The following is a 26,409-nucleotide window of genomic DNA, read 5'->3' as shown; positions in this document are numbered from 1 at the left end:
CTGATTTCTAGAGCATTCTGAGAAACCAGCATTTCCATCCTTTAAGAAAACCAAACTCAGTTCATGAAGATGGCACTCCTCTGTCTCCACACCAAATTCTGTACTTGTCTGACACCTATACATATCTCCAGATTTTAAAAGCCTTCCTTTTTTCTCTCTGCTGAGAGGGCAAAGAAGCCTCTCTAAAAGGTCACTGTCTTATATTAGAGTATGAGAGAGAGAGAGAGAGAGAGGGAGGGAGGGAGGGAGGGAGAGAGAGAGAGAGAGAGAGAGTCCCTGTTCATCCCAGCATAGCGTCTTCAACTCCAGGGGCTGTTGCTGATGTCACCCTTGTGATTCTTTTTAGATTGTGTGAGTTCCTTTGGGACAGGGAACCATCTTCTCACGCCCTTTGCTTTGTATACTTCTTTGTTGCTGAAAAGCGGCATATAAATATCCAAAGAAATAACACAAATACCTAGAATAAGTACCCAGTAGAATAATACAATAAATAGGATTCATCATGACAGCTATTTTCAGAACCAGGAGAACTTTTTCGGCACCCCAGGTCCATGAAGTCTAATTGTCCAGGCTGCTTCTACCTGTCATGGCTACTGCCATATATGCAGCTAATGGTGGCTTGCATGAATTCCGTGGGGGTGGCTGCTTTATGAGGCAAGTCTGCCCATTTCTCTTGCGGCTGCACATTTCCCCCAGCATCAGAAGAGGACAAGCTTGGTGCTAGTGGTGTGCACCAGCTCCAGGACAAGGGCAGAGAGAGTGTTGCCTGCTCCTTGCTCAATCAAGCAGTGCACAGCCAGGAGAAAGCCTCATGGGTTCTGCCCTTGTCCTGAGGCCAGTGCATGCCATCCCTTGCTGCCTCTGACAGTGTGTGCTGCCTTGAATTTTGCCAGCTCCTGTGTTTCATTACTGCTGCACTCTCCCAGCACCAAATCTGTCCACTTTAGATGCTGGGGAAAGTGTGCAGCCAAGAGATACAGAGGCTGGGAAACTGTGCCCAGATGATGAGAGGGAAGAGTGGCGTGGCAGCATCAGTGCTGGCCTCTGACCTGGAGTAGTAGACCAGGGAAGAAGAGGCCGGTCTGCATCAACACGAGTGCTTCCACACTTCCTGCGTTGTGACACTGCAGTTCCTACGCGGACAGCAGGGGGCCGTTCACATTTCCAATGCCTTGTTTTGAATTTAATCACTGCGAAATAGAGCTAGGACATCGTATATCTGGCGTGGAAAAGTAGCTGTTTTCCCGGGTTGTTAGTTGCTGCGAGACTGCTCACCCTACTGTTTATGTTTTGAATGCAACTTGCCCAAATGGAGGCATTTTGCTGCTGATGAACAGCTAGTCTGGAAAGTGCCCAAGAGGTGGAGCTGGCAAGGAGGCATGGATGTGCCTTGCCTGGAGTGGCGAGATGCAAAGAGCCACCTCTGCATTGCATTGTATATATGACTGGTTTTCCATACACAGCACAAATAGTGTGTGTGTGTGTGTGTGTGTGTGTGTGTACATACACTATGAAATGGCTTGCAGCTTGCAAGCATATTCATATGTCATGGTTTTACAAAGAGAGCCTGTTTGAGGGCTTCCCCCGAGGAGCACCCCTCTACATTTGGAACTGCAAGCCTGTAGTTACCACTGTTTGCACTCTGGATCTCACAGGACCGTGAGATCTCGATTTTGTTTCACAATAATTCAAAACAAGCAAAATTGCAGTAATGAAAATATAGGTTATTCATGGGTTAGCAGACAGGTTGTGCAAGAAAATTATGGGATGTTCAAAGTGATGTTCAAAGTATTCTGGACTGCCCACAACATAACCTGTGAGAATCAGCAGTCATGTTGGAATAAACTGGAAAGACCCTGAGAAGTAGTGAGTGGGATGAGAAAGCTGAATTCCTGCACCTACTGGATTGATGACTGCCATGCAGCTGTTTAGAGAGTCTTCATCTGCATAGCAAGTTGTTCTAGTAAGAACTAATCAGCCTACTTTCCTTTCACTGTCTCTACAACTGGACTAAATTGGGTTCAAATTAAGGTTCACAAGTTAGATCTCTTGTGCCTCAAACGTTCATGACTGGCACAGAGCGAGGCTGGCGACAGCCTGTGTTCAGCCACCGGCATGGCCCCCTGGCCCTGCCCCCTGTGTCTGATGTGGGGTGTGTGTCAGGGCCATGAGGCGCGGCTCCAGATTGAACCCGTTCATCCAATGGTGGTTCCGCCCCTGGTTCATGCACCCACCATCTTGGATCGGCATGAATTACATTATTACAAACTACACCATTGAGGTGTCCCTGTGTGTCACTCACTACAACTGTATCAAATGTGGTTCAGATCGGTTAGAAAGTCCTCAAATTAGTGCACTTGTGCCTCAAAATTTCACATGTCCACCATCTTGGACTGGGATGGATGACATAATCACAAACTGCACTATTGGGACATCTCTATGTGTCCATACAGCTGTAGCAAATTTGGTTCAAATTAGTTAGACTGTCCACAAGTTAGTGTACTTGCACCTCAAAAGTTTATGTGTCTACCATCTTGAATTGGGTTGGATGACATTGTCACAATTTATGCCGTTGAGGTGTCCCTATGTGTCCCTACAGCTTTAGCAAATTTTGTTCAAATTGGTTAAGCGGTGCCTAAAAAGCTCACGCGGCCACCATCTTGGATCAGGATGGATGACATCATCACAAATTACACCGTTGAGGTGTCCCTACAACTGTACCCGATTTGGTTCATATCGGTCCAGACGTTTCAAAGTTGATAGAGGGGGGGGACACATGGACACACAGACACATACACAGAATGCCAGGTGATCTCATAAGCCTACTGGAAAGTAGGCTAAAAAGGTGGTATTGAATCCTAGCAGCCCTCAGACTGGTTTGTTTCTGTTCAGCCAAACCAGTCTGGGAATGGCTTGGCAAAGCCAGATAGGGAGTAAGGTTTTGAGCCTAATGGGCAAAGGAGTCAGGGTCACCCCCAAAGCACAGGGGCCAAGGCCTAGCTGTATGGGGCACAGGAGGGGAGGAGGAGGAAAGGAACCGAGCCTGAGAGCTTTGTGTTGCCAGTTCAAAGTGATGCACCTTTGTTTACACTTCAAAGAGCTCAATTGGGACCATGCAGAGAGTCAGGAAATGATGTGGAGCAATTAACAAATGTGTTACAATGGGGTAGATTAAAGAGTGCTCTCATGTGGCAACTGCACACATAGATATAGGTAGAGAGAGCTGCAGTATACTGGTACACACACCCCAAGTACACAGACAAAGATATCTATGCCACTGGTACACGGAGAACCACTAATGCAAATAAAAAAATAACCACGTCTGAGTAGAAAAAGACAGAAGTCTGTACAGAAGAAGTAAAGTGTGCTGTCAAGTTGGTATCCACTCCTGGCACCCACAGAGCCCTGTGGTTGTCTTTGGTAGAATACAGGAGAGGTTTACCATTGCCATCTCCCGCGCAGTATGAGATGACGACTTTCAGCACCTTCTGGTATCACTGCTACCTGATACAGGTGTTTCCCATAGTCTGGGAAAGATAGCAGCGGGGATTTAAACCAGCAACCAGAAACAAACAGAAGCACAAAATACTTGTACACATATAGAAGTGCACCACCCCTCCACCTACCCAAGATAATATAGTTGTATGCAAACATTCAAACACCTAAAAAAACATTAGTATACTTTTTGTCGAAAAGTATACAATACACTTCCCAATGCTTTCTGTTTAGGAGGCCAGAAGTAGTTACTTTGGGATCCCAGATCTGTGCCTTTAATCATGGAGGCTCCATATGATGCTTGGGACTACATTTGATACAATGCTGAACTACTACTGGTGAAGTGTTAGCCATGCATACAACAGAAGCTGAGGATGAAGTGCTAGTGTGAACACAACCTCAGGCTTAATCAGGTTTGACACTTCACTACTGTTTCAGAAGTGTAAATGCATCAAGGATAGTTCCAGCAGTAAATTAGTAGCAAGAGTGGTTTACAATTTAACCCAAACAACTAAAACTTAAAAATAATGTAAAAGCAAATTAAAATTACTATAAATAAAGCATAAAAATGTTAAAGCATCATAAACTAAAAGCCTGATAAAACAGGTCTGTTTTCAAAAGTCATTTAAAAACAACCAGAGATGAGAAATTCTGATTTCATTCAGGAGTGTGTTCCAGAGCCCTGGGCAAGAGAAGGCCTAGTTTTGGGTTGCCACCAAGTGAGCCAGTGGTAACCACAACCAGCCCTCCCACGATTATCTTAATAGGTGGAGGGGTTCACGAAGAAGAAGGCACTTTCTTAGATACCCTGGGCCCAAGCTATTCAGAAGTTTATAGGTAATAACCATCACTTTGTATTTTGCCTGGAAATGAATTGGTAGCCAGTACAGTTCTTTTAAAACAGAAGTAATGTGGTCTCTTTGGTTGCCACAAGCTGTAACAATTGCAGTTTTGGACTATGTACAAAGGCAGCCCAATGTAGAGCACAATGCAGTCGTCAAACCTGGATATATGCATATATGCACCACTGTTCTAAGGTCTAATAAACAAAGCTAGCACTAAGAAGGAAAGGCTAAGTTTAAACTTTTGCTTTGCATTCTCTCTCTCTCTCTCTCTCTCTCTCTCTCTCTCTCTCTCTCTCCTGTTACACTGACCAACAACAAAATCAAGAAAAGCACCCGTAACTTTCAACTTTATTGATTGAAATTGTCCCCTAACAACTGATTGATTACTCCGCTAAAGCTCAGAGATCACATCCATTAATCCTGTCGGAGGAGTAAGAGAGATGCAGCCCTAAAGAGAACTGGTATCAGGCAATGATGCCTCTCTGTCTCTCTCCCTGGCAGGGTAGGCAGAACCTTCTGCCAGCTCATCCACCCAGAAGACATCGCCTGACCTATCTGCTCTCTCACCATAGCATACCACCTGGATATCTATCCATCTCCGTTGCAACCCAGCAACCACAGTCTGGCAGCATCCTAAGTTAGCCTTTGTCAGGGTATCCCGATAGGCAAATACCTGGTGTAGACAAGCTTGGTATCCCATGGACAGGATCCAATATGCCTATCGGATCTCAATGGACAAGGGCAAAAAGCAGGCAAACACGTCTGGTCTGCCAAAGGTCTGTTTCTCATTTCCAGTCCCCAGCTGAAGCAGGGATAGAGACATATCAACAAACATCTGTAGAGAGGAATGGATGGGATGGCTGTTCCTCCAGGGCCCTAAGAGACACTGGTAAAGTTCCTTGAGATAAGAGCTTTAATCCCTAAGCAGAAGTTGTTTTTTTAAAAAGCAAACAATGTCTGACCCCTGAGAGAAAGGAGAAAAAATACTATACAACTGAGCAAACACACTGCTTTCTGTTCTTAGATTTGCCTTTTGCCAGCTATAGTTGGTGGTAACATGGTTTTATACCAGTTTAACTGTCACGCCTTCACCCCAAAGAATGTGGAGAATTGTATTTTGATTAAGGGAATAAATAATTTTTATAGATATCATCTCATATAGATAGATAGATAGATAGATAGATAGATAGATAGATAGATAGATAGATAGATAGATAGATATAGTATATTTTCTATAATATATGGTGGTTTAACAGAAGTTAATATAAGAGTCCCACTGATCAGACCAAATGTCCATCCAATTCAGTATCCAGTTTCTCACAGTGGTCAACCAGGGTTCTGGGAAACCTACCAGAAGTGCCTGATGTATAGCACTTCATATAGCACTTGCCTGCTATTGCTTCATATAGACAAGCCCCTGCCTTGAGGAATTTACAATCTACATTTCAGCAGTGGAGGAGTGTCATTTCCCCTTGACATCGAGATAATCTTTTGTGGGTTAATTTAGTCTGGAGAGCTCCTGAGCCCAAGATGCTACAGTCCCTGTGATGGCTTTGGCTTGTATGTGCCAGGTGGCAGCTCATGTCTGCTCCCAAGGCTATTCGGTGGCAGCATGAAAACAGAACACCTGTGTACCCTCAATCTCTGCTGGGCTTTGTGGTTTGGGTGATTGGACCCTACAATACTTTTCTGTAAGGTTAGAATGGAATATTGGCAAAGGGGGAAAAAAAGCACTGTTTCTGTTCTGGGATGGCTATCGTATTTAGCATTCTCTATTCAGCCCAGTACAGCTGTTTGCTGGGGCATCCCGTGTCTCTCTTTTATTTCGATATTGTGAAGCCCCTTTGGGACAGGGAAGCATTGTTTTATTTATTTTACCACATAAATTGCTTTGATCACATTTTTTGTTGAGAAGCAATATATAAATGGGGAGGAGAGCTGGTCCTGTGGCAGAAAGCATGAATTGTCCCCTTTAATAAGCAGCGTCTGCCCTGTGTTGCATTTGGGTGGGAGACTACATGTGTGAGCACTGTAACATATTCCCTTTAGAGAATGGGGCCGCTCTGGGAAGTGCATCTGCCTGCTTGCATGCAGAAGGTTCCAAGTTCCCTCCCTGGCTTCTCCAAGACAGGGCTGAGAGAGACTCCTGCCTGCAACCTTGGAGAAGCCGCTGCCAGTCTGTGTAGACAGTACTGAGCTAGATGGACCAATGGTCTGACTTGGTATATGGCAGGCAGCTTCCTATGTTCCTGATGTTCCTAATGATAATGCACACTGGAGCTCAGCTACAACAGCACTTTTGGACAGCTTTCTCGTCTATGTGGCTGCTACTACCTAACCAGAATCATGGCACAACCCTCATATTCATCCATATAGAAATGAATGTGTAGCATAGGGAATCAAAGCTGCACCCACTGGCCTCATGAGTTGCCCCCAACTTATCATTCTTCTTATGATTAATTTGGGAAATGTATATCTTGCCTTTCCAGCAGTTAAGCCTTCAAGGGAACACATTAAAAGGCTCCATTTGCACAGAGCATACACATGTATACTCAGCTGGCTCCGAGATTTATCCCATAAATAAATGGAGGGTATAGACTGCACATATAGCCATCTAATGGCTCAACAGGGAAATGCCTGACCCTATAAGCAGAAGGTTGCCGGTTCAAATCCCCACTGGTACTATATTGGGCAGCAGCAACATAGGAAGATGCCGAAAGGCATCATCTCATACTGTGCGGCAGGAGGCAATGGTAAACACCTCCTGTATTCTACCAAAAGAAAAGCACAGGGCTCTGTAGGTGACAGAAGTCAAAATTGAGGTGACAGCACACTGTACCTTTATAGACTGCACATACAAGAGCATAAGCACATTGGAGTATATGCATGTATAGTCTGTACAAACGAGGCCCTTGAATGCATGGAAGTCATGGGTGAGGCAGTACTTACATTATTGGTAAAAGCGCCGAAGGTCCTGAATAGAATTCCCTGGCCTCATCAGGGGACCACCACACAAGGCAAGGCGCTGTGCAGATTACAAACTATTTTTATGCTGCTTTGCAAAAAGAAGAAAAAGTTCCCAAGGTGGTTCACATTAGCCATGAATGAATTCGCCACTCCCTAACTGCTTTCCGTTTTAACCAAACCATGCCCTCCCCAAGTCTTCTAAAAACAGTACTAAAGAGGACAGCCCTTCTTTAGCCCCCCTGTTATCCAAACACCGGAGTGGAACTAGTAGGCAGAACCCGAAACTCTCCCTCTGCCCTAATCGCCCCTGCTGCATTCACTCCCAAATGGATGAATGCTGCGTGAACAGTCCAGTTGGGTTGCCAAAATTTCAACATGTCATTGCCAGAATGCGGGACACAAGTTTGCAGGTGGGTGGGGGGGTTGGCTGGGGGCCCCTGGAGATGTATGCAGTGGTAATCAAGAGCCTAGGTATAATTGACCTATATTTTATTATTATTATTATTATTATTATTATTATTATTATTATTAATTCGATTTCTATATTGTCCTTCCAAAAATGGCTCAGGGCAATTTACACAGAGAAATAATAATAAATAAAATGGATCCCTGTCTCCAAAGGGCTCACAATCTAAAAAGCAACATCCGATAGACACCTGCAACAGTCACTGGAGATACCGTGCTGGGGGTGGATAGGGCCAGTTCCTCTCCGCCGGCTAAATAAAGAGAATCACCACGTTAAAAAGTGCCTCTTTGTCAAGTTAGCAGAGTTGAATTACATGCTATTGAATAATGCCAGCGTTATTATTATTTAGAATATATTCAAGGTATAGCACTTTTCAGCCAGAAACTTCGCAAAACAAGCAGCTACTTGCCCCGCCACCCACATGAGGGACAAATGCTGTCCCTCCCTATAGGGAGCAACACCATTTCGTCCCTTCCCGCGTGATGAGAGGGACAGGACACTCTGCCCCGCAAAAGTGGCTGCCGCTGGAAATCGCGTCACTGCCTCCTTGCACGGCACCTTTCAAGAGATAAAACAAGAAACCTTCGCTATCTTGATCGCACAAGCTCAATCAACCCCCTTTGCATGCGTAACAAGCACCCCAGCAGGGGAGCCCGGCACTTAAAGGAGATCTAGCCAGGCCCCTCTTTGAAATCATTCAATCTATTTTAATGATTGGTTCCCTCGCCCGACTTCAAAGGCGCCTCCAATCGCCACTCCTGATAGGCTGAAAGGAAGCCAAAAACAAAACCAAAAAACGGGGGGAGGGGGTGGGGTGGGAGCATGATCACAGGAGGGGAAAAGATGCAGATTGAGGGGGAAAGAAGAATTTCATACAGCAAAAGCGAGACGGTCACCTCTTTTCTTCCGCTTCTCTTGGAGACCAGCGTCGGGGTGATGATCTCTCTTCACGGATAGTTCGTTTCTGGTGACCTCAATGGCAACTCTGGCGGTGCAGAACACGGATAACAGCCTATACTCTTTCTTGCAGGTAAGGAGATTCCTCCTCGGAATTAAGTTATCTTGGAACAGAGTAGTCATTTTTCGCCCCCTCCCGGCAGGGTATCTGTGCCTGCCGCCTGGATGAAATTCAACAGGTGACGATTTTATTGTCACAGGGATGGAGTGATGGGGTTGACTTTTCACCTGTTGATTTTTCTGCCTGTCGTGCAGCTGTTAAAAACACAGGAATCTGCTAGGGAGATAGCAACCCTAGATTTTAGGTGCTTCAGGTACACACACATTATTATTATGATCAAAGCATTGGTATCCCAAGTTTCTATTTAAAATACCCTCAAGCTGGCTAACAACACAAATTCAGAATAAAACAATTTAAAACAGCACAACAAAATGCAAATAATAATGAATGATATGTTAACTTTGGTGCCCATGGCTCTCCAATTTGGAATTTAGATCCCTTGCATTTCTGCGATGTTATGATTCTGTGAATCGCAAGAATAAACCACCTTTCAATTTCATCTAATTAAGGGCTGTGTAATCCATCATCTTGCACAACAATAACATCCAAATAAACCTACCATCTGTCTTGTTTTGTGTTGGCATTTTATCAGTCTGATGTGGCATTTTATCAAGATACAAAACAAAGATGGTAGGTATAGGTGGGCATTATTGGTGTGCAAGCTTTTGGATTATACAGAATTCCTCATCAGACAGGATGGAAAGGTGGCTTATTCTTGGCATTCATAGAACTATAACTTCCCAAATGCCCTTTAAGAAGGATCCTCTATGCATTTGTCCATGTCAACACCCATTTCCCAAAATCATTTTACCTTGGCCATAGTGTGACCCAGTCTAGGCTTCTAACACCAAAACTGCCTATCTACTTCAAGAAACAGCTGAGCAATCACTCTGAGAGACAAATCTGTGTAATTCAAATGTGTGCATATGCTTACATCAAAACAGACTGATCCTGAGTTAAGAGGTAACTTTTTACAGAACAACAAGAGTTGTTTTACCTTGGGATGTTTCAAGTTCCTCAAAAGAGCTTCTTGTTAAATGGATGGCTTCAGCTAGGATCTTGGTAGCACAAAAATGGAAAAGTGTAAACCTTCACAAACATGTGCATGATTATTTAAACCATGGGCATTAAAATGTTTGACAATTTGCAGACAGGAAAATAGCATATAGTAAATTAAGACTTTGAAAAGTTTGCTTGGTTTGGGACCTGATATAGAATTTTTTTTGACAGATGCAAAATCAGATCATTCTCTGTTTATGATAATCTGAGTATAGATCTTAATATTTTAATTTTTGTTGTATAATCTCAGCTGCTAGGTATTACATTTTTTTAAAATGCTGTAATTCAAAAGAACAACGGCGGGGTGGCAGGAGGCGGGAGCCTGTCCAATAAAAATATTGTTTTTCTTCTATGGCAATAGAATGATCCAAGCAGTCTGTCCACTGAGATCCTTTTGTTGCATGTAGCCCAGTGCCAGGATGGAATGGGAACATCTCAAAGTCAGAACGCTTAGATCAAATCCCTTAAACTGTGTGAGGCTAAATCATCTTTTCAACAACATTTATCATTTGTATCACTCTTTAGAAGCTCAAAGACCTTCATATGAATTATCTCAGGAGTCTTTCTAAAGGCCCGTCAAGCTGGCTAATAGATATTGTTCCCCTTTTGCAAAAGGGGGAAAGAGATACGGTGACCTGTCTGTAAAAAGCCACCTAGTAAGCTCCAGGCAGAAGGAGCTTTCCAGGTTGGTTTTTTACTGCTCAGTCTCTTCTTTATTTGTCTATTCAGTATTTTGATATCCTGCCTTTCTACTACACTACCTGACTCTACATAAGTAGGCTCGCGAGATGGCAGGGTATGATCCAGACAATAGCTGACATTCTTCACGTCCCACGTGCATTTTAATGCAACGTGCACACAATTGTGCACTCTTGCATATATAATAATAATAATAATAATAATAATTATTATTATTATTATTATTAACATTTCTATCCCGCTCTTCCTCCAACGAACCCAGAACAGTGTACTACATACTTAGGTTTCTCCTCACAACAACCCTGTGGACTAGGTTAGGCTGAGAGAGAAGTGACCTGCTCAGAGTCACCCAGCACGTCTCATGGCTGAATGGGGATTTGAACTCGGGTCTCCTCGGTCCTAGTCCAGCACTCTAACCACTACAGTACGCTGGCTCTCATATATGCAAGGATTGCGCCGTTTCTTGCATTCCCGTTGTGCAATGGTACAGTCATTATTTCCAACGGCTGTACCATGAGGCAACTAAATTTGTGCAATTCTTGCATTTGAACTGCACATACCTTTTTTAAAAAATGCACACAAGATGATGCTCTGCAGAATGTCAGCCCATGTTTCTTTTGCTGGTTCTCGTCATATAAGTTTCAGAAATCACCATCAGAGTATATTACTTTGACATTCTGCCTTCTTTCCATCCTGGAACTGGAGGCAGTCTACGTGAGGCTCCTGAGTGGTCTGATCCATTCAGGCATGGATCAGACCAAGAGCTGCTTAGCTTCAGCAAAGTGGTTCTATCATATGCCCTCAGACCATGCCCTAATAGCTTAGGTGTAATGGCATCTGGAAGTCTGCCTGGAAAAATATTGGGCAAGTCCTAGTGAATTCAGTGGAGCTTACTCCCAAATCAGTATGCATAGGACTGCAGTTTAAATGTTGGCTTGAGAGGTAAAAGAAAATCTGCCCTGTTTTTGGTAGCTGGTTCCCATGTCCCACTTTCTCTTTATTGGTTTTTTTAAAGGTAATATTTAATTGAAATGAGTCCAATTTTAAATTCCAGTCATTGTTTTTTATTCTCCTGTCTTCCTCCCTCAAGATACCCTTTATACCCAAGTGCTTTCTACCTGGTATTCCTTTGAATTTTCAGTAGGAAGTAATCCAGTTTTATAAATGAGAAGGCTGTGAGAATTGGCTACCTTGCTTGTTCTGTGTGGCAAAGGACCTCATTCAGTTGCCACTGAGCAATAAGCTTTGCTTATTGTTTGATGACCTGCAAAAGATCATGCAATGAAGATGACAGATTTACCTTTAAACCCCCGCCCCCAATATTTTGTCTTCTGGAACCAACAATAACTACTCTGTCATTTTTAGAATTAAATTTTAAGAGACATGCAAAAATAATACAATGAAATACTCAATAAAGCAGTGACATCATAAGGTTGTTCTCATGACCGGGCAGGCAGAGCGAAGGCTTCCCAAACCTTGTCTCCCCCTGCCCGCCCCTGACAATCCATAGAAGCCTGGTGGGAGTGCATTCTGCACTCCCACACCATCAGCCCTGCTCCATGTAGCAACGAGCAGGACCGATCACTCTGAGGCGGGACTTGTCCCAGCCTCTGAGAATCCCACAATGCACTGCGCAAGTGCACGGTGCATTGTGGGAATCCCCCCAGCGATGGGTGGGCAGCCTTCAGTGTTGCCAGCTGAAAGTAGCCGGCACTGAGACAGTCAGGGAAACGTGGTTAAGGGAGCAATTGCACTCTTAACACCATTTAAGAGGCAGGCGTTTACCACCAGGAGCTGGTCGGCTCTTGCAGGTTCCCATGGAACCCCAAGCCCAGGCTTAGCTGCCCTAGCCCAGTCTTGGCTACTCATGAGAAGAGCCTCAGTGATTCATATTGTAGCTAGAGCTCCCAGACAAAATATATGGAGATTAGTTCTGTACATTTTAGAAAATAAATCCTCATATGATGTGTTCATTGTTCTAATATCATAATATTAATTTATGATATTATCACAATATCCCTCCCAGATCTTTTTTAGCCTCTTAACCACTGGCATTTGTTCACAGATCTTTCAGTACTTGGTTACCACAAAACTAACTGCCACCTTATTATTATTTTTTTTTTACATTTATATCCCGCTCTTCCTCCAAGGAGCCCAGAGCAGTATCCATTCTGCTTCCTTCCAGGGTCAAACCCCCTTTGTTATACTTAACAGACATATTTGAGGTTAAAGTGAGAGATCCATTTCTGCAGTTCCCGATATTACAGGAATGACCCGAGCTCAACTCCCCATTCAGCCATGATACTTGCTGGGCCAATCACTCTCTCTCAGACTAACCTACTTCACAGGGTTGTTGTGAGGAGAATCCTAAGTATGTAGTACACTGCTCCGGGCTCCTTGGAGGAAGAACGGGATATATGAAATGTAAATAATAATAATAATAATAAAAATAATCGACATAGCAAAATAATCGACATAGCAATACCAGGGGATAGCAGAATAGGAGAAAAGGAAATAGAAAAAAATCACAAAATACAAAGATCTACAAACTGAAATTGAAAGGCTGTGGCAGAAAAAGACCAAAATAATCCCAGTGGTAATTGGCGCCCTGGGTGCAGTTCCAAAAGACCTTGAAGAGCACCTCAACACCATAGGGGCCACAGAAATCACCATCAGCCAATTACAAAAAGCAGCTTTACTGGGAACAGCCTATATTCTGCAACGATATCTATAACAACAGCAACAACACTGACAATAAAATTCAGCCATCCCAGGTCCTTGGGAAGGACTCGATGTCTGGATAAAACAAACCAGTCAATAACACCTGTCTGACTGTGTAAACAAGAGATAATAATAATATCATCGTTCTCACACTGCCGGAAAATCTCTGAATCACCATGTAGTTCCAAAGCATATACACTTTACCTAAACAGATCCTTCTGTACTAATCCTGTTTTGTGGGGCACAATCCCCCCCCCCCGGATTAAAATGGGACATACTTTATCCTAACTTACCTGGGGTGGTCGTTCCTTGAGGTGGGGTGAAGAGTCTGCTTCAGTGGCGGATTATTGAGTGCCAGCAGGACACGGCAAGATGTCTCCTGCTGCTGCCAGTGGAGTAGCTCTTTGGGACCAATTTCTCATGCACTTCTCAAACTCCTTGCAAAGTCTGCAAGAAGCATGAGAAGAGATAAGGAGGCTGCTGGTAACTTCCCCCACTCCCCACCCACCAATAATGCCACTCTCAAAACTCGCAAGGATCATTTGTATAAGGGGGGCCAGGACAAGAAATCATTAGGCACCTTGTGAAGTGAAGAAGAGCAGTTACAATTGCCCTCCCTGATAGCACCAGCACAGCATTAGTCTGGAGATCAGCCAGAGGACAGACCAATGGTCTGATCCAGCATAGGCAGTTATGATGGACTGTCACCTACCAGAAGGCTGAGGATCTATGTGTGTGCTAAGAAAGAGCCATTCCACAGGGAAAGAATTTAGTTGATGTTTCCATGAGGTCAGGGATAGGTAGGCTATCTCCTTGTAGGTCTACAGGATAAAAGACAAAATGAGGTAACTGTGATGATATTTTGAAATATGCCTCAGCTGGTCTACTGCCAGTCAGAGGCTGCTCAAGATATTTGGATGCCTATCTCAGGCACTCTCTCATGTTTGTAAAAATGCACAAAATAATGGACAATTTGTACCCTTTTATTGGGGCTACATCTGCTGCTCGAGGAGAGCTGAGTCCACTGTTAATATAATGGAGGGTTAGCAGTGAAAGAAACCCAAATGTGCTCTAGTGATTAGATTAGTCTAAGGGCAGCAAACAGTTTTCGTTTCTTTATGGTGGGCTGGTGTCAAGATGATGACGGCTGGTGTTGAGGTTGGGATGTGGTCGGACAGCTGCCAAGGGCCCGCTGCTGATCATTGAGAGATCAGCTCCGGGGTGGTGGAACAACTTGCTTGAGGCCCACCTAGGTCAGAAGGGGCCCATGGAGGGCAGTTTGCTGAGGGGCCCCTGAAACCTGAAGCTGGCCCTGAGGTACACACAACTCCCAGAACAGTTTGGTTTCTGCTCTTTCAGAGAAATGTAGGGCTTAGCTGGGGTGTGTGTGTGTGTGTGTGTCTGTGTGTGAAGGGCTTGTTTCATGATTTTCTGTTCACAAACAAAGCTCAGCCTTTCTAGATTGTTGAGACTATCCCACATTCAAAGGCAGTAGGCAGACAATATCTAGTCTGCCCACTTGAAAATTAAACAAAATTGATTTTTAAAAAGTAGGAGAGAAGGGCACCAGTGCCAGAGATGGGAAGCACCCATCCTTCAACAACTGTTGCCAGCAAAAAAAAAGCCCCCAACAATTCATTGAATGGTGGGGTCTTGGTGCAGGAGTATTATATTTCAGGGGCGTAGCTATAATTGAGCAAACGGGTTCAAAGAACCCAGACCCTCCAGCTCCATCCCTCCCTATGTTCTTCATTATCTCCCTCACGGCCCCCTCTCCCCTAGCTACGTCCCTGTTATATTTCCTGTATTCCAAGTGTTATAGGAGCACTCCTGCGCTTGAGCAGTATAGTAGGGGAGACTTCCAACATAAATGAAAAGAAAAAAATCAAAATTTTAAAAAATGTAAATTAACATTCACAAAAATTATATAAGCCGGGAGTGGGGAAAGGGGATGTGTAACCAAGGATGCTGCTGGCATCTTCTGATCAATATTAGTGACACCTGTGCAGCTGCATTTCATATGCACCTCAGTATCACAATTTGCTTGCTTACTTGCTATCAAAATGCCCATCATCGTGATGGGTGGGGTGTGAGTAGAGAGAGGTCTCTGGGCACCCAGTCATGTTTGCACTTTAGTGCATACTCCCTGTAAACTGGACCTCACACTGTCCATGATGGAGAGCCAAGTTTTTCTTTCAGTCCAACAATGTCCCGAAGTACAGTGCTTTGTAATTCTTGTAATACAGATTAAGTTATATAGAAGAAAGTAAAGGGGTACAGTTGGGGACCCTGTTGGGGTGGAGCCTAAACGTGTGTGAACTCAGTCATGGATAATCTCGATAGCTCCATCCTCAGTTTGAGTTCTTAGCGCCTAGCTATATGTTACACTCACCGCTTGAAAAATTGTCATGTATTGCCAAGCGTTGCCTGCTGGGAATTCTGAAGACATCCCTGAAGAGGCTGAGAATGCTGGAGGGAATCCGAAGCAAACACAGGGAAGGGTGGGGGGGGCACGGGCCTCCTTGTTCATCTCTGCTCTCTCTGTTTTGCTTCTGCTTTACTAGGGAGAAAGAGGAGCAGGGGAAACCATTTGGGCTCCATCCAAATGACCAAACGGCACAAGTGGTGGAATAGGAACCCATCGCTCACACATCCACATCCTGGGGAATAGTGCTGCCAAGTTGTTATAATTTGACCTGATTCATAGTAGTAGGGTTATCGCTGGAAGGTAAACATGGGTGTAAACCTGTCCCTTTGCAGGAGTTCATATCAGAAATGTATGACATTAGTATAGCAACCTAAGAAAATAACTGCTGTCTCAGACAGGGGGTCCATCCAGCACAGCATTCTGCTTCCCCGAAGCACCAACCAGGTGCCTCTGGGTAGCTCACAAGCAGGACGCGAAGGCCATGGCCTCCTCCCACACTGTTGCTCCCCACACCAGTATGAACTGGTTGTACTTCTACCAGTCTTGTGCCACCCGTGTGATGTAAGCGCCCACAAACCATATGGCACTTCTGCCCACCCTTGCTTCCTGCTAGGAATGATTCCCAGCCATGGCAGCCTGTGTTAGAGGCTGTTGATTTTTACCCACAACAGGTAAAACATCAGAGCACTAAGGAATGAGCACACACTCCAGTTACAGAGTAGGTAGCAGAGGATGGCTTGGATATTGCAGCTATTTAGAGAAAACACATGGAGATCCTCGTATGACTAAACATTTATTGGTTAAATACACTTAGATAGGAAAGACCTATATCTAATCTAAAGGACTACATAGTGGATAGGTAAGGAGAGAGAGAGAGATGTTTCCATCTGCTCTCTAGGAGGAAAGGAAGGATTGTGACTCAGCACAGGAAGTGCTGCAGAGTCAGTTCAGGGGTCATAGAGTAGGGACAGCTAGGGAGACCCTGACTCACTGTCTCGACTCCCAATGACCCAGTGGTCATTAGGACAGTTGGTGCAAAAGGTCGATGCACTGGAAGTTCATCTCCAACAGCCTGGTGCAGAGAGGGAAGAGAGCTGGTCTTGTGGTAGCAAGCATGACTTGTCTGTCCCCTTAAGCTAATCAGGATCCACTCTGGTTGCATACGAAAGGGAGACTAGAAGTGTGAGCGCTGTAAGATATTCACCTTAGGGGATGGAGCCGCTCTGGGAAGAGCATCTAGGCTCCAAGTTCCTTCTCTGGCATCTCCAAGATAGGGCTGAGAGAGAGACTTCTGCCTGCAACCTTGGAGAAGCCGCTGCCAGTCTGTGGACAATACTGAGCGAGATGGACCGATGGTCTGACTCAGTATATGGCAGCTTCCTATGTTCCTATGTTGCAGCTGTGGGCCAAAGAAGAGAGCCACTTGCCAGCCCCCTCCTTTTGGAAGCCAATGCAAACAGTGGCAAGGCTCAATGCAACATGACCCTCATTAAGCAGTTCACAGGTTCATGGGGATGCATAGAAACATAGGAAGCTGCCTTATACCGAATCAGACCATTGGTCCATCTAGCTCAGTATTGTCTACACTGACTGGCAGCGGCTCTTCAAGGTTTCAGGCAGCAGCAGTCTTTCCCAGCCCTACCTGGGGATGTCAGGGCTGAACCTCTGCCCTTCCACATGCAGATACCCTACCACTGAGTTATGGCCCCATCCCCATGCAGTCTTTAGACATGTAAAGGTAAAGTTGTGCCATCAAGTCGGTGATGACTCCTGGTGCCCACAGATCCCTGGGTTGTCTTTGGTAGAATACAGGAGGGGTTTACCATTGCCTCCTCCCGCGCGGTATGAGATGATGATGCCTTTCAGCACCTTCCTATATCGCTGCTACCCGATAGAGGTGTCTCCCGTAGTCTGGGAACCATACCAGCACCTAATAGGAACTGAGTCAATGGCCGCGATATAGCAGAAGTGTTACAATTGTGTCTGTTCATGTCATCCGTGCACCATAAAGGAAGTAAAACCTGGAGAGGTCTCCACAAGTGAGATGGCAGCATGCTTGGACAGGGTTTGGGGTACAGGATGCATGTTGTGATTAAGGAGGATTAAAGTCTGTGCTCTTGCTCAGTCTTCTTCTCTCTGTCTCAGGACCGGACCCCCAACTCATCCCCAGAAGACGTCACTGTCTGCCCTCCTACCTTGGCCTTTTTAGCAGCACCCACTGCTCCCCACTCCTCAGTCAGCACCCCAGGAGCCTATGAGTCTGTGGGGATGTTCCAGCTCTGGAGCAATGAGGTACCGTCAGGCTCCCACACCATGGCTTTTGGGCTGCCCAAGATGCCATACCATGGGCAGGTGGCCCCGAGCAGCAGCAGCGGCTCCGCCCATGAATTGCCTCTGACCCCGCCAGCCGAGCCCACCTATTCCTTTGAGCTGTCGCCCGTCAAGATGTTGGCACCCACAGGGCACCCCTCTTATGCCTTCCAGGAGGCCCAGGACTTCTCCAGCTTCTTGCAAGGCCCCCGGCCTTTGGGCCCGACGGGTCCCGGCACCACCTCCCCTGACGATGCCCCTTGGTGGAGCCTGCAGCAGCCAGGCAACTTCTCCCTGGGCCGACCCCTGGTCCTAAGCCCCCAGCCCCCGCTTGCCGCCCTCCTCCAGAGCACTCCCAAAGGGCTGCTGGGTCCGGCCCGCCGCTGCCGCCGCTGCAAATGCCCCAACTGCCAGGCAGCCAACGGGGCCAACGAAGAGCCCGGCAGGAAGAAGCAACATGTCTGCCACCTGCCAGGCTGCGGGAAAGTCTACGGCAAAACATCCCACTTGAAGGCCCACCTCCGCTGGCACGCGGGCGAGCGCCCCTTCATCTGCTCCTGGCTCTACTGCGGGAAGAGCTTCACCCGCTCGGACGAGCTGCAGCGGCACCTTCGGACACACACAGGGGAGAAGCGCTTTGGCTGCCAGCTGTGTCCCAAGAGGTTTATGCGGAGTGACCACCTGGCAAAGCATGTCAAGACCCACCAGGGGAAGCGGCTGCGGGGTGTGGCGGGGGTGGCAGCCACCGTGGGCATCAAGCAAGAATGAGGAGGGGGCCGAGAGGCCGGCGTGGAGAAGGCGTCGCCTAGAAGGTGGGTCTGGACTGGACATCTAGCCCGCCTGGGGCTTATCAAGCTGCAAGACAAGGAAGGACTCTTTCCCCCTCCCCATTCCCATGTTTCCCCCACCCCCATCTAGTTTTATGACTAAAGCAGGGGGCGGGGAGTATGACTTAACGAGAAAGAAAATGTTGACAAACTGACAAACAAGGACGGAAGTGAGTCCAGGGAAGCAATGAGAAGGCTACGGTGAACCTAAGGTCGTCCCACCTGAAGGCCTTTTCCCTGTCAGCACTACAGCCCTATTAGTAACCAGGGATTCCCCCAAAGAATCTTGGGAATTGTAGTTTGGTGGGGTGCTGAAAATTATCTGTTAAGAAACCCTAGCGGCCCTACATTCCTGGGAAGGGGGAATGATTGTTAAGCCACTTTTTTAGTCTGTGGTGTGGAAATGCTCTGTCACGGAAGTGGCTTAAAACCCTCACTTTAAATACATGCATTGAAAGAGTGTAAAATGTCCAGCCAATCAACAGCCTGACTGACATCCTAACAAAGTGTGTGTATAAGGAGGCTCTGTGGGGACAGACTGGGAGTCCTCATACAACTCCCCCAGTCCTTCAGTGCACGTGCTATTATGCCACGGGACTGACGCTTGCACTCTGGAAGTGCTCTGTAAGATCAGAAACGCGTGCTGACCCCGTGCATCCCCTCGGAGCCTACACTACAGCATACACATGCACTGTAACTATGGCAGGGTAGTTAAAGCAGGTTAAGGAGTGACTTCTGCAGATTAAGTGACCTCAAGGATGTGCCCAAAGAAACACAGCACATGCAAACACAGTGGCACCAATAAATAAAGGCACCATCAGGTAAATGCTTAGATACATTTAGATAAATTCACAATCAAGTCACATCTGTACCCACAAGACTACAAGTGAATGAAGACTCTAAAATGGCATGTTCCTATGAAGGCATTGGTGGGTAGGAAGTATGCTCATTCAGCACATGTGATCCATCATGCAAACCAGTGCAATCCATCTTAGTAGTGTCGTAATGATGGTATAGCTCCATTCTCCCCTCCTTCCCTTCCCTGTACCACATACATATATGCACAGTACTGGGGGGCGGGGCTGGGGGGATCTAAATATTGGATGTTGAGGCCTAGGAATCTGAAATATTTTTCCGTCTTTATGCCAGGCTCCTGCCTACAAATTGGATGCTGACTCCAAAACATCTGATGCGGGCATCTAGAAATGTGGATTATTTTTTCAGTCTTCCATCCATCTCATATTGTTTGGCTGTTCTGTGCCTAGGCCTCAGGACAGAACCTGAGGCCTAGTTCACATAAACTGTAGATGAGGAGGAATAGGACTGTTACCAATTCAGATAGCTGGTGGGGAAATCTGTTGAATGCTTCCCAGATGTGGGAAATCTGTTGAATGCTTCCTAGATGTAGCCAACAAGATGTGGTGGTGTCTACAAGTTTGGATGGCTTTAAGAGGGGTTTGGATAACTTCATGGAGGAGAGGTCTATCAACGACTACTAGCTGGAGGGCTATAAGCCACCTCCGACCTCAGAGGCGGGATGCCACTGAATACTAGTCGTAGGGGAGTGGCAGCAGGAGAGAGGGCATGCCCTCAACTTCTGCCTTTGGGCTTCCAGTGGCATCTAGTGGGCCACTGTGTGAAACAGGATGCTGGACTGGATGGGCCTTGGGCCTGATCCTGCAGGCCTGTTATGATGTTCTTCTGTTCCTTGGGGCGGAGGACAGGAAATGCCCTGCACACATAAAAGTACTACGTCAAGGAGAAGGCTATGCTTGAGCTCTTCCCATTGGTCAATATCCTGACTAACAACATGTGAGTGCTATATGAGAAACACCGGTGCTGCTGATGGGAGTGCTATGTGCAGCAGCTCCAGTGCTTCTTGCATCCCAATCATGAATCATTAATCAGGATGCTGGCCACTGATGCCTAGTAATCTACATGGAGGGAAGGGGACTTACCTGTTTGTATGAATTTGAGTGCAAAAAGGTTCTGCGTAGACCTCCCTTTAAAGATGAATACACTATCAAACATAGAAGTCAACACACCTCAGGCAGGGTTACCAACCCTCTGGGATCGCCCAGAGTCTCCAGCAATCAGCATCAATATACAGTGTGAACAATATTGTGCTTGAATGGAATCTCCAGGAATAGCTTCAGCCAGAGCTGACAACCCTACATTCAGGGTGTGTCCAAACCAACCCTCTTTTCACATTTCATTTCACTTCATTTTTGGTCCCCTTCCACTCTGTACTGGCACAAATGTTTTCATGTTTCCTCCGTTCGCACACATGCTTCTTCCTCCCAGGCTTGGAGTTACTTAGTTTTTCGTAATAAACACTAGATTGGCATGATTACACCCAGTATATGGGGGTACAGAGAAAGTGTTGGAATTGGGGAGAGGGAATATTTGAAACAAATTCGAGGATCATGTAATAACTTTTTGCAGCACAGTGAGGTGTGTTGGTAGTGTTCAATACCACTGCAGGATGGTTTGCCAGTGCTCTGTTTTTGAACGCCCTTCTTGTAAAAAACAAACAAACCTCAAATTAGAAAATTAGAAAGTAGAAAATTGAAGTAGAAATTAGCACTGTAGGGAGAAAGGTCCTAGTTCACAGCCCTTTCCCTGCTGTAGTAGTTTTCTACCGGCAAGCTTTAAAAAAAACAAATGTTGGAGAGCATTTGATTCCCCCACTTGCAGTCAGAAGCGGTACACCTCAGAGTTTTCTACCTCGTTCTGCTGCATATGTAGCTCTGGCCTGTGATTGAAGGAGAGGTTGACAAAGATGTTGCAAGATAACAGGCCAGAAGATGGCCAATGTAAGAACTCTGTCCAGGTCACTTCCCCAAAAGTGTGTACCTGATATCCAAGAGTCTGCACAAGAAAACCAGGAGCACAGAGACAGATGCATGGGGGAGGCACTAATGCACTATCAAGTTTTTCACACAACGCATAATCCACTTGTGGAATTCTCTGCCACAAGATGTGGTGACAGCCAACAACCTGGATGACTTTAAGAAGGGTTTGGATAACTTCATGGAGGAGAGGTCTATCAACGGCTACTAGTCTGAGGGCTGTGGGCCACCTCCAGCCTCAAAGGCAGGATGCCTCAGGCTCCCAGTTGCAGGGGAGTGACTGCAGGAGCGAGGGCATGCCTTCAACTCCTGCCTGTGGCTTCCGGCGGCATCTGGTGGGCCACTGTGCAAAACAGGATGCTGGACTAGATGGGCTTCCTTGGGCCTGATCCAGCAGGGCTGTTCTTATGTTCTTAAGTTGCAGCATGGGTGCCAGGACTAGTACAGGCTAGCAGGACAGGACAGGAGGGCCTGCTGCACATCTCCATCGATAAGGGCCCAGGGGTCGGGGCAGGCTGTGTATGTAGACTAGAAAATGGCAGTATCTCATACTTTGGATTTGACTTTCCAAAAAGGTACTGACTACCATAGGATTGTGAGACATGGTGCAGCTTGCCCTTCCGCTTCATGGAAATATCAGTGGCAGATTCCACATTCAACGGTTGGTCTAGATGCAATTGAATAAATAAAATAATAATAATAATAAAACCTGGGATAGTAAACTCTCAACAGCGGCACATTCAGCCAGAAGACCTACTTTTGTACATACATGTTGTATATAGCTAAATATGCATCAGCATTTATATGAACATGTGCAGAACACATGTACAGACAACTGACTACTTTTAACACGTAAGAACTGACGGACTAATGCAAACACACACCTGTTTAACAAAGACCTCCAGCTGCTCCCACCATGATTTCGCCACACCAAATTCCATCTAGAGACTGGAGAGCAGGAGCTGCCACCACCTTTTCTCCTATTGCCTTGGGAACCACATAACCTTTGTCTTCATGGCCATCTATTATGACATCACTCTTGGGACTATGACACTCCTGGTGTGTCTATGCGAGCTGTGTTATGGGTGTCAGCTGTCCTGCAACCAAAATGGAGAGACATGCAGCTGCTTCTGCAGTTGCCCCTGTAGCTTGTACATAAACCAATCCATTAAAATGGCTCCACTGAATGAATCTGCATCTTTTCATCTGTGCTATGGCACGTGGGAGGGACCATTTTGTCAAGAGCAGTGAGACTCATGTTTGTAACTCCAAGGCCCATTTGAATTCTCAACTAATGGTTTTAGGTTTGTGGTCTTAGGATTTGCTCTGAAGTTATGGGATGTAGTTATCTTCCTGAAGCTAAGCTGCTTTGGATCTGGCTAGTGCTTGGATGGGAAACTGATTGGACGCCTGTGTAGCTGCCTTGAGTTCCAGAGTGGGGGGAAAGGCAGGATATAAATGTGTTGTCTCCTAAGGAAAGGCTGCTCTTTTGTGGCCTTAGGCAGGCAGCACAAACCGTCTGTGGTGGGCCACCATACATGGCTGATTGGCCATATGATGACAAATTGTGAAGGCCTACTATGAAAGCTATACATTGTACTAACCTCTTATGACCACAGCAAGCTGCCTTCTACAGAGTCGGACCATTGGTACATTGTTGTATTCTTTCTAGTTATCTTTTGTGTTTTGTTGTTTGGATGTTTGTCCCAGTGGGGATCCTTGGAGTGGGGGGGGGGGTTGGAGTCAGAAAGGAAAAGGAGAAAATGGAGCTGTTGCTGAATAAACCTCCAGTTTAATTTACCTAAATTTTGTGTGTATGAGGGAAGCCGCTATGAAACCTGCATCTTGGCCATACTGACTGCAGTGTCTCTATAGGGCCTCAAGCAGAGGAATCTTTTCTAGCCTTACAAAGAGATAGATGCCAGGGATACAAGCCATGGGCTCTACTACTAAGTTACAGCTCACCACCTCTTTTGATGAGAACCAAGTGATGCAACCCAGCCACTGCGAGCTTGCTCAGTCTCTCTCACCACCACTATCCTCAGTGCTCCCCCATTCATCTACCTCAGCAGCCCCCACCCCATGTATTCCTTTCCTTTACTCCATGATGCTGCTTCCTCCTCTGTAGGCATTAAGGATGCAATTCTAGACACACTTAAGAGTATAAGCATCAGTGGGCCTTACTTCTGAGTAAACATGCATTGTATTGCACGGTAAGAACTGTTGCACTCCCTGGAAGGTATGTGGTATAATAGGACAATCTACCCACTCATCAGCCATGTACAGACACCTGCTAAGTCCTCGACAACCACCCCTGTATTTTCTGTCCCAAGCAAGCCACAGCAACAACAAGCGTTTATTGGCATTCAGATGGAGTGTCCAAAGTTGTACGGTTGTAGGAATGCAAAGAGTGTGTGAGAGTTGTAGCCACATCTTGGCACGAAGAACCAGACTTCCTGGCATAGGACCTAGGATGTATGTGTTTTGGATATCAATATTCCCCACTCAAAATATTTTGTTCCTTCCCTGCCTGCCACCCACCGACAATCTCCTAGCCGTGGACGTGCTTTCCCTCGTACCTCAGAGAGCTACAAATATGCAAGTGGGGAATCAAAAACCTAAATTGTGGAGGCAGTAAAACTAAGGAATACCAAGAAAGGTGTTTGCACATCTCAATTCCATAACAAAGCTGTACAGGAAGACTTAATGGAGTTAAAATGGAGAGGAAGACTCCACTTTAGAATAGGACTCCATTTTAGAGTAGAATTCTGGATTGTACCCAGGACTTTTTAAAGCCTCTGAGAGGCTTGGAAGCAGAATGTTCATTTGAGCCCCCACCCCATACTTTACTTTCTCTGGATTACATACTGCGCAAAGTTACACACATGGTGAAATGTAACATTTGTGCAAGTGCAAAAATTTCACAAATCAAGTGCAACAGTGCAGCCAATACATATATAATGTGCAGTCAACACTTCATTTGCACAATTTTTGTGCTTCAAAACAGCACTCTTGCACAGCTGTGAAAATGTTACATTCCACTGCGTGTGTAACATTGTGCAGCATGTAAGCCAGCGCAAGCTGTGTCAATGTAATAGCTCAAAATATTAAAATAACTCTTGATCCTGGAGTTATATTGATTAGTTCTACTGCCTTGAATGAAAGAATAAATCTGATCATTTCAAATACTGAACCATACCTCAGATTCCCGTGTGAGGGGTCTAGGGGCATTTGCCACACTCCCCTTAAAAAAAGGCCCTCATTGTATCATTTCAGACTACCACATCAGGTGTCATATTTTTTAATGCTTCCTCTCCCATAAAAAGTTCCCTGCAGTATTATTATTATTTTTACATTTATATCCCGCTCTTCCTCCAAGGAGCCCAGAGCGGTGTACTACATACTTGAGTTTCTCTTTCACAACAACCCTGTGAAGTAGGTTAGGCTGAGAGAGAAGTGACTGGCCCAGAGTCACCCAGCTAGTGTCATGGCTGAATGGGGATTTGAACTCGGTTCTCCCTGGTCCTAGTCCAGCACTCTAACCACTACACCACGCTGGCTCAGTAGTAACCTCGGCACATCTGGAAAGCTTTCTTCTGGTTGTGCTTGTTTACTACATGCAGGGAATATTTAACACAAGGGAGTATTACAACAAGAGGAATTCCCACTTACAGTTTGAAGTGGTCTGCACCTCATTATTTCTGTGTAATGTGGAGATCAGCTTCTGAGACTTGCCACACCCCAAAGCAGGAAGGAAACTACTCAAAAACAGAATCTCTTGAGTGTTTCACACATAAAAATGTCTTTTGGTGTGTACACATGAATATTGTTAATGTAGGTTAGAAGGTGAAAGGCTGAATAGCCATTGTAAATTCCAGAATGCAGAAAACAGAATGCAAATGTTGATTCCTTGAAAATGTACTGTATACTGTATTGGTTTATTTCAGCCCAAGGCCAACATAAACTTGAAAATGACCCTTGTCTGTTTCTTACAGAAGACTTTTGGCAGGCCTGTAAGGCCAGAAGGATCAACATTTGAGTAGATCATCCTCTCTTAAATAGGCCTTGATGTGTAAAAGAGCCCAGCTTCATTCATTTGCATCTCCTCAATAGTTCTGCCGCCTCTGTTATAAAAAGGAAGTTGACGGAACCCATTCTTCCTGTCCCTGCCATGTGAAGCCCAATCCTATTAAACCAGGACAGCTCTGTGCACTGGGGTTGCACTGACAGCAAGATCTCTGCGCTGATGTTAACTCTCACAGATGCTAAGAGACAACAGAGAGCTCAGTTGTAGCAGCATGAGCAAAAAAAAAGGGGTGGCACAGAAGTGCATTTTGGGGTGTGTGTGTGTTATTTTTCTCTCACTTTATTAGAGTTTGGAAATAAAAATAATGGTATTTAACATTAACATTTGCATCCTAAACATAATGAGCCGATGGGGAACTTTCCTCTCTCTCTCTCTCTCTCTCTCTCTCTCTCTCTCTATATATATATATATATATATGTATGCATGCGCACGCACGTGCCTGTGTGTATACACACACACACACACACACAGATGGGTATTACTAAAGAAAAACACTATAGGTAAATAAAAAGTGCCTTTCCTTCACATTATTATTGGGGTCCAGCAATGGGGGTGGCAGCAGCAGGAGGGCAAGCTACTTGTTGGCGGGTGTGCCTGCCTCCTTCCCCAAGCCTGCCTGTGTTTCAAGCTGGTTC

The 26,409-nt window shown here is 45.6% G+C and overlaps 1 protein-coding gene and 1 long non-coding RNA gene across 3 annotated transcripts; one reads left to right on the top strand and one right to left on the bottom strand.

Moving 5' to 3' along the window:
* Positions 1–8,671: 8,671 nt before the first annotated feature.
* On the top strand, positions 8,672–26,002 carry LOC128342401 (transcription factor Sp5-like). Of its 2 annotated transcripts, XM_053289667.1 has the most exons (3): positions 8,672–8,803; positions 17,844–18,820; positions 25,683–26,002. In XM_053289667.1, the coding sequence occupies exons 1-2, from the start codon at positions 8,750–8,752 to the stop codon at positions 18,774–18,776; spliced, it is 987 nt and encodes a 328-aa protein (XP_053145642.1). In that variant the 5' UTR covers positions 8,672–8,749; the 3' UTR covers positions 18,777–18,820; positions 25,683–26,002. The 2 variants fall into 2 exon arrangements, with proteins under 2 accessions (XP_053145642.1, XP_053145641.1); XM_053289666.1 differs by lacking the exon at positions 25,683–26,002 and having other exon boundaries at positions 17,844–19,286.
* LOC128342402 (uncharacterized) lies at positions 8,781–22,681 on the bottom strand. Its single transcript, XR_008314954.1, has 7 exons — positions 22,572–22,681; positions 15,663–15,830; positions 13,983–14,091; positions 13,564–13,717; positions 11,668–11,813; positions 9,789–9,849; positions 8,781–9,004 (listed from the first exon to the last, which is right to left on the bottom strand). It is a non-coding gene; the product is annotated as an uncharacterized LOC128342402 (long non-coding RNA).
* Positions 26,003–26,409: the final 407 nt, after the last annotated feature.

Source organism: Hemicordylus capensis, chromosome 2, assembly GCF_027244095.1.
Source record: "Hemicordylus capensis ecotype Gifberg chromosome 2, rHemCap1.1.pri, whole genome shotgun sequence".
Lineage (NCBI taxonomy): Eukaryota > Metazoa > Chordata > Lepidosauria > Squamata > Cordylidae > Hemicordylus > Hemicordylus capensis.
The sequence above is the reverse complement of the archived record's forward strand: the minus strand, read 5'-3'. Positions and strand labels throughout refer to the sequence as shown.